Source organism: Heptranchias perlo, unplaced genomic scaffold (genome assembly GCF_035084215.1).
Source record: "Heptranchias perlo isolate sHepPer1 unplaced genomic scaffold, sHepPer1.hap1 HAP1_SCAFFOLD_975, whole genome shotgun sequence".
Taxonomy (NCBI): Eukaryota; Metazoa; Chordata; class Chondrichthyes; order Hexanchiformes; family Hexanchidae; genus Heptranchias; species Heptranchias perlo.
The window spans coordinates 7,781-19,226 of record NW_027140020.1 but is presented as its reverse complement, the minus strand read 5'-3'; the positions used below and the strand labels follow the sequence as shown (position 1 = coordinate 19,226).

Below are 11,446 nucleotides of genomic sequence, written 5' to 3'. Positions count from 1 at the left end.
TATTCTGTTTATTGGGGTACAGTATATGAGTGCCCCTCTATTGTGATTATCGAGGTACAGTGTATCAGTGCCCCTCTATTCTGAATATTATGGTACAGTATATGAGTGCCCCTCTATACTAATTATTGAGGTACAGCATATGAGTGCCCCTCTATTCTGATTATTGAGGTACAGTATACAGTGCCCCACTAGTCTGATTATTGTGGTACAGTATATCAGTGCCCCTCTATTCTGTTTATTGTGGTACAGTATATCAGGGCCCCTCTAATCTGTTTATTGTGGTACAGTATACAGTGCCCCTCTATTCTGTTTATTGTAGTACAGTATATGAGTGCCACTCTATTCTGATTATTATGGTACAGCAAAAGAGTTCCCTTCTATTCTGATTATTGAGGTACAGTATGTGAGTGTCCGTTTAATCTGATTATTAAGGTTCAGTATATCAGGGCCCCTCTATTCTAGTTATTGTGGTACAGTATATCAGTGCCCCACTATTCTGATGATTGTGGTACAGTATATCAGTGTCCCTCTATTCTGATTATTGAGATACAATATACAGTGCCCCACTATTCTGATTATTGTGGTACAGTATATCAGTGCCCCACTATTCTGATTATTGTGGTACAGTACATAGTGTCCCTCTATTCTGTTTATTGGGGTACAGTATATGAGTGCCCCTCTATTGTGTTTATTGAGGTACAGTGCATCAGTGCCCCTCTATTCTGAATATTATGGTACAGGATATGAGAGCCCCTCTATTCTGATTATTGAGGTACAGTATATGAGTGCCCCTCTATTCTGATTATTGAGGTACAGTACACAGTGCCCCTCTATTCTGATTATTGAGGTACAGTACATCAGTGCCCCTCAATTCTGATTATCGAGGTACAGTATGTGAGTGCCCCTTTATTCTGTTTATTAAGGTACAGTGTATCAGTGCCCCTCTATTCTGATTATTGAGGTACAGTATATGAGTGCCCCCCTATTCTGATTATTGAGGTACAGTATATGAGTGCCCCCCTATTCTGATTATTGAGGTACAGTATATGAGTGCCCCCCTATTCTGATTATTGAGGTACAGTATATGAGTGCCCCCCTATCTGATTATTGAGGTACAGTATATCAGTGCCCCTCTATTCTGATTATTGAGATAAATATATGAGTGCCCCTCTATTCTGATTTTTGCGGTAAATATATGAGTGCCCCTTTATTCTGATTATTGAGGTATAGTGTAACAGTGCCCCTCTATTCTGATTATTGAGGTACAGTATATGAGTGCCCCTCTATTCTGATTATTGAGGTACAGTATATGAGTGCCCCTCTATTCTGATTATTGAGGTACAGTATATGAGTGCCCCTCTATTCTGATTATTGAGGTACAGTATATCAGTCCCCCTCTATTCTGATTATTGAGGTACAGTATATCAGTGCCCCTCTATTCTGATTATTGTGGTACAGTATACAGTGCCCCCCATTCTGATTATTGAGGTACAGTATATCAGTGCCCCTCTATTCTGATTATTGAGGTACAGTATATCAGTGCCCCTCTATTCTGATTATTGAGGTACAGTATATCAGTGCCCCTCTATTCTGATTATCGAGGTACAGTATGTGAGTGCCCCTTTATTCTATTTATTAAGGTACAGTGTTATGGTGCCCCTCTATTCTGATTATTGAGGTACAGTATTAAGTGCCCCTCTATTCTGATTATTGAGGTACAGTATATCAGTGCCCCTCTATTCTGATTATTAAGGTAAAGTATATCAGTGCCCCTCTATTCTGATTATTGAGATACAGTATATCAGGGCCCCTCTATTCTGATTATTGAGATAAATATATGAGTGCCCCTCTATTCTGATTGTTTAGGTACAGTATCAGTGCCTCTCTATTCTGATTATTGAGGTACAATATATGAGTGCCCCTCTATTCTGATTATTGAGGTACAATATATGAGTGCCCCTCTATTCTGATTATTGTGGTACAGTACATCAGTGCCCCTCTATTCTCATTATTTTGGTACAGTCGGTGAGTTCCCCTCTATTCTGATTATTGTAGTACAGTATATGGGTGCCCCTCTATTCTGATTATTGTGGTACAGTATTTGAGTGCCCCTCTCTTCTGATTAATGTGGTACAGTATATGAGTGCCCCTCTATTGTGATTATTTTGGTCCATTATATCAGTGCACCTCTATTCTGATGATTCTGGTACAGTATATCATTGCCCCTCTATTCTCCTTATTGAGGTAAATATATGAGTGCCCCTCTATTCTGATTATTGAGGTACAGTATATGAATGCCCCTCTATTCTGATTATTGAGGTACAGTATATGAGTGCCCCTCTATTCTGATTATTGAGATAAAGTATATGAGTGCCCCTCTATTCTGATTATTGAGGTAAAGTATTACCGTGCTCCTCTATTCTGATTATTGCGGTACAGTATATGAGTGCCCCTCTATTCTGATTATTAAGGTACAGCATATGAGTGCCCCACTATTCTGATAATTGAGGTACAGTATATCAGTGCCCCTCTATTCTGATTAATGCGGTATGGTATTTGAGTGCCCCTCTATTCTGATAATTGAGGTAAAGTATTGCAGTTCCCTTCTATTCTGATTATTAAGGTACAGTATATGAGTGCCCCTCTATTCTGATTATTGAGGTAAAGAATATGAGTGCCCCTCTATTCTGATTATTGAGGTAAAGTATAACCGTGCCCCTCTATTCTGATTATTGCGGTACAGTATATGAGTGCCCCTCTATTCTGATAATTGAGGTACAATATATGTGTGCCCCTCTATTCTGATTATTAAGGTACAGTATATGAGTGCCCCACTATTCTGATTATTGAGGTAAAGTATAACCGTGCTCCTCTATTCTGATTATTGCGGTACCGTCTCTGAGTGCCCCTCTATTCTGATAATTGAGGTACAGTATATCAGTGCCCCTCTATTCTGATTAATGCGGTATGATATTTGAGTGCCCCTCGATTCTGATAATTGAGGTAAAGTATAGCAGTTCCCTTCTATTCTGATTATTAAGGTAAAGTATATGAGTGCCCCTCTATTCTGATTATTGAGGTACAGTATTTGAGTGCCCCTCTATTCTGATAATTGAGGTACAGTATTTGAGTGCCCCTCTATTCTGATAATTGAGGTACATTATTTGAGTGCCCCTCTATTCTGATAATTGAGGTACACCCGGTTTATGCCCTTCCATTGAGGTGAACAAGGCACAAAACATGACTGACCTCCTATTCTGGTTAATAAGGTATAGAATGCACAGGTCCCTCGTTTATGGATAATATGGTACAGAGTGGACATGTCCCTTTATTCGGGTTAATACGGTACAAAATGTGTATGTCCCTTTATTCGGGTTAATACGGTACATACCGTTCATATCCCGATTTTCACCTTTACATGGTACAGTTAATAGGGTCCCCCAGCGAGGAGGAGGGTGGGTCAGTGCCCGTGGGGACCCGTCCCCCAGCGAGGAGGGGGAGGGTCAGTGCCCGTGGGGACCCGTCCCCCAGCGAGGAGGGGGAGGGTCAGTGCCCGTGGGGACCCGTCCCCCAGCGAGGAGGGGGAGGGTCAGTGCCCGTGGGGACCCGTCCCCCAGCGAGGAGGAGGGTGGTCAGTGCCCGTGGGGACCCGTCCCCCAGCGAGGAGGGAGGTCAGTGCCCGTGGAGACCCGTCCCCCAGCGAGGAGGAGGGTGGTCAGTGCCCGTGGGGACCCGTCCCCCAGCGAGGAGGGAGGTCAGTGCCCGTGGAGACCCGTCCCCCAGCGAGGAGGGAGGTCAGTGCCCGTGGGGACCCGTACCCCAGCGAGGAGGGGGGTCAGTGCCCGTGGGGACCCGTCCCCCAGCGAGGAGGGAGGTCAGTGCCCGTGGGGACCCGTCCCCCAGCGAGGAGGGGGGTCAGTGCCCGTGGGGACCCGTCCTCCAGCGAGGTGGGGAGTCAGTGCCCGTGGGGGACAAGAGGAAGAAAATGGCATTAAAATGAGCTGAAGAATTTCTTAAAATTCGATTATTTATTGAGTTTCTTCCCAAAGGAAAAAATATTGTAAATTTAATGACCAAAAGCACTCGTTTTACATCACACATTAAAATAAGACTCACTGTAATAATCCTGACAGGCTTTAATTAAATTCGATATTCATGCAATTTTCTTTCATCGAAGTGTGGAGATGGATTCAAATTCCGAAGCCTGGTTTGGCCCCTTCAAGGGACTGAGAGACACCAGTCAGTGTACAGATATCTCCCTGAGAGAGAGAGGGACTGAGAGACACCAGTCAGTGTGCAGATATCTCCCTGAGAGAGAGGGGACTGAGAGACACCAGTCAGTGTACAGATATCTCCCTGAGAGAGAGAGGGACTGAGAGACACCAGTCAGTGTACAGATATCTCCCTGAGAGAGAGAGGGACTGAGAGACACCAGTCAGTGTACAGATATCTCCCTGAGAGAGAGAGGGACTGAGAGACACCAGTCAGTGTACAGATATCTCCCTGAGAGAGAGAGGGACTGAGAGACACCAGTCAGTGTACAGATATCTCCCTGAGAGAGAGGGGACTGAGAGACACCAGTCAGTGTACAGATATCTCCCTGAGAGAGAGAGGGACTGAGAGACACCAGTCAGTGTACAGATATCTCCCTGAGAGAGAGGGGACTGAGAGACACCAGTCAGTGTGCAGATATCTCCCTGAGAGAGAGGGGACTGAGAGACACCAGTCAGTGTACAGATATCTCCCTGAGAGAGAGGGGACTGAGAGACACCAGTCAGTGTACAGATATCTCCCTGAGAGAGAGGGGACTGAGAGACACCAGTCAGTGTACAGATATCTCCCTGAGAGAGAGGGGACTGAGAGACACCAGTCAGTGTACAGATATCTCCCTGAGAGAGAGGGGACTGAGAGACACCAGTCAGTGTGCAGATATCTCCCTGAGAGAGAGGGGACTGAGAGACACCAGTCAGTGTACAGATATCTCCCTGAGAGAGAGGGGACTGAGAGACACCAGTCAGTGTACAGATATCTCCCAGAGAGAGAGGGGACTGAGAGACACCAGTCAGTGTACAGATATCTCCCTGAGAGAGAGGGGACTGAGAGACACCAGTCAGTGTACAGATATCTCCCTGAGAGAGAGGGATTGAGAGACACCAGTCAGTGTACAGATATCTCCCTGAGAGAGGGACTGAGAGACACCAGTCAGTGTACAGATATCTCCCTGAGAGAGGGACTGAGAGACACCAGTCAGTGTACAGATATCTCCCTGAGAGAGAGGGACTGAGAGACTAAAGTCAGTGTCCAGATATCTCCCTGAGAGAGGGGACTGAGAGACACCAGTCAGTGTACAGATATCTCCCTGAGAGAGAGGGGACTGAGAGACACCAGTCAGTGTACAGATATCTCCCTGAGAGAGAGGGGACTGTGGGACACCAGTCAGTGGACAGATATCTCCCTGAGAGAGAGGGGACTGAGAGACACCAGTCAGTGTACAGATATCTCCCTGAGAGAGGGGACTGAGAGACACCAGTCAGTGTACAGATATCTCCCTGAGAGAGGGGACTGAGAGACACCAGTCAGTGTACAGATATCTCCCTGAGAGAGAGGGGACTGAGAGACACCAGTCAGTGTACAGATATCTCGCTGAGAGAGAGGGGACTGAGAGACACCAGTCAATGTACAGATATCTCCCTGAGAGAGAGGGACTGAGAGACACCAGTCAGTGTACAGATATCTCCCTGATAGAGATGGGGACTGAGAGACACCAGTCAGTGGACAGATATCTCCCTGTGAGAGATGGGGACTGAGAGATACCAGTCAGCGTACAGATATCTCCCTGAGAGAGATGGGGACTGAGAGATACCAGTCAGCGTACAGATATCTCCCTGAGAGAGAGGGGACTGAGAGACACCAGTCAGTGTACAGATATCTCCCTGAGAGAGATGGGGACTGGTTTATGACTGTTGTATCTCACATGTAGCCTGATCTTCGATAAATTCAGTCTGTTAAACATTTGATCGCTCGTTCAGATTGTTTATGCTTTGTAAGCGTACCGTAATGTCACATGACTGGTCATAACTGATGCGGTCAGTCACTGGTCAGGGAAATCTTGACCAAACTCCAGACAGCTCGTGGACCTTTCTCTCAAGCCCGTCCTGCAATTGTTTGGACTCTCCTCCCCTGGAGCCCACAATCGACAGAAGCCGCCCACCCCATCGCAATCCAGAGCCCCCTCTTATCCGCCCCACTGTCACAGGAAGGGTACAGGGGCAACTTTGAGGGTCACATTGGTGAGCTGAGACGGGGGGAGAGAGGCGGAGAGTCTTGACGTGGCTGCCTTGGGGTTGTCCACATCACGAAAAGGGGGGCAATCCGAGATTGGGGCACACCGTTTCCCTCGGGAGGTGGGGGAATCAAATCACCAGGGGTGGGGGTAGGGAGAGAGGGAACGAGGGTAGAAACGGAGCAGGGCAAGAGAAGGAAGGCATTAGGGATTGGTGGGCGAGGGGCCTTTCACCGTGGCCCAGTGGGGGGGAGTGAGATTGGAAGCCTGCCCAACTCCCGAACGCCCAACTGGTAATTTGAGATCCTGAGGGGAGGCGTCCCTCAGTTTGGAGACTGAGGGAGGGGAGGAGTCCCACAGTTTGGAGACTGAGGGAGGGGAGGAGTCCCACAGTTTGGAGACTGAGGGAGGGGAGGAGTCCCACAGTTTGGAGACTGAGGGAGGGGAGGAGTCCCACAGTTTGGAGACTGAGGGAGGGGAGGAGTCCCTCAGTTTGCGGACTGAGGGAGGGGAGGAGTCCCACAGTTTGGGGACCGAGGGAGGGGAGGAGTCCCACAGTTTGGGGACTGAGGGAGGGGAGGAGTCCCACAGTTTGGAGACCGAGGGAGGGGAGGAGTCCCACAGTTTGGAGACTGAGGGAGGGGAGGAGTCCCACAGTTTGGAGACTGAGGGAGGGGAGGAGTCCCCACAGTTTGGGGACTGAGGGAGGGGAGGAGTCCCACAGTTTGGAGACCGAGGGAGGGGAGGAGTCCCGCAGTTTGGAGACTGAGGGAGGGGAGGAGTCCCTCAGTTTGGGGACTGAGGGAGGGGAGGAGTCCCACAGTTTGGAGACTGAGGGAGGGGAGGAGTCCCACAGTTTGGAGACTGAGGGAGGGGAGGAGTCCCACAGTTTGGGGATTGAGGGAGGGGAGGAGTCCCTCAGTTTGGAGACTGAGGGAGGGGAGGAGTCCCACAGTTTGGGGACTGAGGGAGGGGAGGAAAATTCTGTCGATTTTGGATCAGGAACAGATTGCCGAGAGAGAGACAGCTCCTTATCCCATCTCTCAGAAAGATTCCTTGTCACACATTGAATCAGGCTGAAATGCCATCATTGTTGACTTGACTTTGCTTGGACTGAGTTAACAGAACCAGGGGGCCATAAATATAAGACAGTCACCAATAAACCCAATGGGGAATTCAGGAGAAACTTCTTTCCCCAGAGAGTGGTGAGAATGTGGAACTCGCTCCCACAAGGAGTAGTTGAGGTGAATAGTGTAGATGGATTTAAGGGGAAGCTGGATAAACACATGAGGGAGAAAGGAATAGAAGCATAGGGGGAGATGGAGTAGGGAGGGAGGAGGCTCGTAAACACCGGGATAGACCCGTAGGGCCGAATGGCCTTTTTCTGTGCTGTAGACTCAATGCAAACTCAGCACTAGGCCCGATATGGAGCCTGGGCCTTTCCTTAGAGAGGGTGCGGAGGAGATTTCCCAGAATGGTCCCGGGGATGAGGGACCTCAGTGATGTGGGAGAGACTGGAGAATCTGGGGTCGTTCCCCTCAGAGCAGAGAAGGTTAAGGGGAGAGATTTAATCGAGGGGTTCAAAATCATGAAGGGGTTTTGAGAGAGTAAATAAGGAGAGACTGTTTCCGGTGGGCAGGAGGGTCGGTGAGCAGAGGACACGGATTTAAGGTGATCGGGAGAAGAGCCAGAGGGGGGAGATGAGGAGAATGTTTTTTTACGCAGCGAGTTGTTCTGATATGGAATTCGCTGCCTGAAAGGGAGCAGATTCAATAATAACTTTCAAAAGGGGAATCGGAGAAATAATCAAAGGGGAAAAATTTACAGGGATACGGGGAAAGAGCAGGGGGGAGTGGGACTGATTGGATAGATCTTTCAAAGAGCCGGCACAGGCCACGATGGACCCAATGGCCTCCTCCTGTGCGGTATGCTGCTGTGACAATAGGACTTCCCTTGGGTTGAGTTGAGTGACTTTACTCGGGGATGGGCTGAATTGAGTTGGGTTGGCATCGCCTCTCCTTGTTATCCAAGCTCCTCCCCAGTAGCACAGATCTGTGAACGGGTCTCCCATCCAGTGTGTGGGGAGAGGTTGAGTGGAATGGGCCGATAATCCCTGAAGTTTGGAAGAATGAGAGGGGATCTCATTGAAACATGGAAGATTCTGAGGGGGCTTGAGAGGGTAGATGCTGAGAGGCTGTTTCCCCTGAGCTGGAGAGTCTAGAACGAGGGGGCACAGTCTCGGGATAAGGGGTCGGCCATTCAAGACTGAGATGAGGAGGAATTTCTTCACTCAGAGGGTTGTGAATCTTTGGAATTCTCTCCCCCAGAGGGCTGTGGACGCTCAGTCGTCGAGGATATTCAAGACTGAGATCGATGGATTTCTGGACTCTCGGGGGAATCGAGGGACGTGGGGATCGGGCGGGAAAGTGGAGTTGAGGTCGAAGATCAGCCACGATCTGATTGAACGACGGAGCAGGCTCGAGGGGGGTCCCCATGGCCAACTCCCGCTCCTGTTCCTCGTGTTTCTTCTGTTGCCCCGAGGAACGGGAGTCAAAGTTCAGCGAGCCCCCTGAGCGGTCAAGACCGGTCACCAACGTTGACGGTACGTACAAGCCACCGGAGGGAGCGGACGGTCAAAGGACCGCTAGAGGCCGGAGTGCGTCCAGCTGTCTCTCCCGAACCAACAGCTCACCGAGGCCCAGTTTCCATTTCAACGTACGGTCGGCGTCTCGGATTTCCCCCTCGCCCTCAATCTCAGCTCTCTCTCATCGCCCCACGAGCAACCCCCCCGCCCAACTGCCCCCCCCCGCCGACCGCCCGGCAAATCCTCTCATGGTTCCCCCTCAGGCGTTCCCGTCCTTCTCTTGACAGAAGCAACAGGTCTTCCGCAGGCAGCCGGGGTAGGCGACGAGGAGGAAGGAGACGCCAGCGAGGCCGACGATGGCGGCAGCCGCGATGGCGCAGGCGAGCGACCACATGTAGGAGAACTCCACGGGCACCAACTCGTTACTCCGCAGCACCATCCTGGTGGCTTCCTGGAAGACGGCGATGGTCACGGTCACGGTGACCCCTGTCGAGGTCAAAGGGGAAAGGTCGGTGGCGGAGGGGGAGGCGGAGCGAGGAGGGAGCGAGCGACTAACACAGCGGAGAAAATAACACGCCAAAAAAAAAAAAGACGCCGCGACGCAGATTCGAGGACGGGCGGTCAACGCTGGGGTTCGGCACGAAGGAGGAGGGAGAGGGGGAGAGGTTTAGGGAGGGAATTCCAGAGCTCAGGGCCCAGGCAGCTGAAGGCACGGCCGCCAATGGTGGAGCGATGGGAATCGAGGGATACGCAAGAGGCCGGAATTGGAGGAGCGCAGAGATCTCGGAGGGTCGGAGGGGGTTACAGAGATAGGGAGGGAGGGCGAGGGCCATGGAGGGATTTGAACAGGAGGATGAGAATTGTAGGGGCTGGAGGGGGTTACAGAGATAGGGAGGGGGGGCGAGGGCCATGGAGGGATTTGAACAGGAGGATGAGAATTGTAGGGGCTGGAGGAGGTTACAGAGATAGGGAGGGGGGGCGAGGGCCATGGAGGGATTTGAACAGGAGGATGAGAATTGTAGGGGCTGGAGGAGGTTACAGAGATAGGGAGGGGGGGGTGAGGGCCATGGAGGGATTTGAACAGGAGGATGAGAATTGTCGGGGCTGGAGGAGGTTACAGAGTAGGGAGGGGGGCGAGGGCCATGGAGGGATTTGAACAGGAGGATGAGAATTGTCGGGGCTGGAGGAGGTTACAGAGATAGGGAGGGGGGCGAGGGCCATGGAGGGATTTGAACAGGAGGATGAGAATTGTAGGGGCTGGAGGAGGTTACAGAGATAGGGAGGGGGGGACGAGGGACATGGAGGGATTTGAACAGGAGGATGAGAATTGTCGGGGCTGGAGGAGGTTACAGAGATAGGGAGGGGGGCGAGGGCCATGGAGGGATTTGAACAGGAGGATGAGAATTGTAGGGGCTGGAGGAGGTTACAGAGATAGGGAGGGGGGGCGAGGGGCCATGGAGGGATTTGAACAGGAGGATGAGAATTGTAGGGGCTGGAGGAGGTTACAGAGATAGGGAGGGGGGGACGAGGGACATGGAGGGATTTGAACAGGAGGATGAGAATTGTAGGGGCTGGAGGAGGTTACAGAGATAGGGAGGGGGGGCGAGGGCCATGGAGGGATTTAACGGGAGGATGAGAATTGTCGGGGCTGGAGGAGGTTACAGAGATAGGGAGGGGGGGACGAGGGCCATGGAGGGATTTGAAGAGGAGGATGAGAATTGTAGGGGCTGGAGGAGGTTACAGAGATAGGGAGGGGGGGCGAGGGCCATGGAGGGATTTGAACAGGAGGATGAGGATTATAAAATCGAGGCGTTCCCAGACCGGAGCTCCCCGGTGGGAGACTGTGGGGGCGGGCAGACAGTAAGTCCGACACTGTCCCCTCAACCTCTCTGGGGACCTGTTGGTCAAACCCAGCCCCCAGACGGAGGGGATAAAGGGGGTCCTCGCTCCGCGGTGGGGCTGCAGCGAGTTCAGAGAAGAGTCTTGCCTCGATACAATCAGAGTTGCACATGCCTCAGTGAAGATTACTCACCAGAACAAATGAAGAGAATGCCGGCCAGTTTGATCATGAAATCGGGATTTCGGTTCAATGCCCTTGTGACAGAGATACATCCAAGAATCATCAGGACCAGGCTGGACAGGGCGAATATGGCAAGGACGACAAATAAATCTGTGCAGGAAGAAGCGATTGGCGAGTTAAAGGTGTGTTATAATATAATATATATACAGGAGTGTTATACCCAGTAACACACGGTGTGTTATTATATAATATATATACAGGAGTGTTATACCCAGTAACGCACGGTGTGTTATTATATAATATATATACAGGAGTGTTATACCCAGTAACGCACGGTGTGTTATTATATAATATATATACAGGAGTGTTATACCCGGTAACGCACGGTGTGTTATTATATAATATATATACAGGAGTGTTATACCCGGTAACGCACGGTGTGTTATTATATAATATATATACAGGAGTGTTATACCCGGTAACACACGGTGTGTTATTATATAATATATATACAGGAGTGTTATACCCGGTAACGCGCGGTGTGTTATTATATAATATA

The 11,446-nt window shown here is 50.3% G+C and overlaps 1 protein-coding gene across 1 annotated transcript; it reads right to left on the bottom strand.

Moving 5' to 3' along the window:
• Positions 1-4,009: 4,009 nt before the first annotated feature.
• On the bottom strand, positions 4,010-11,037 carry LOC137320111 (voltage-dependent calcium channel gamma-6 subunit-like; the record flags this gene model as incomplete). The annotated part of the gene is made up of 2 exons (XM_067981875.1): positions 4,010-9,353; positions 10,900-11,037. Coding segments are annotated over 2 exons (365 nt in total), but the record flags the coding sequence as incomplete, so codon positions are not given.
• Positions 11,038-11,446: the final 409 nt, after the last annotated feature.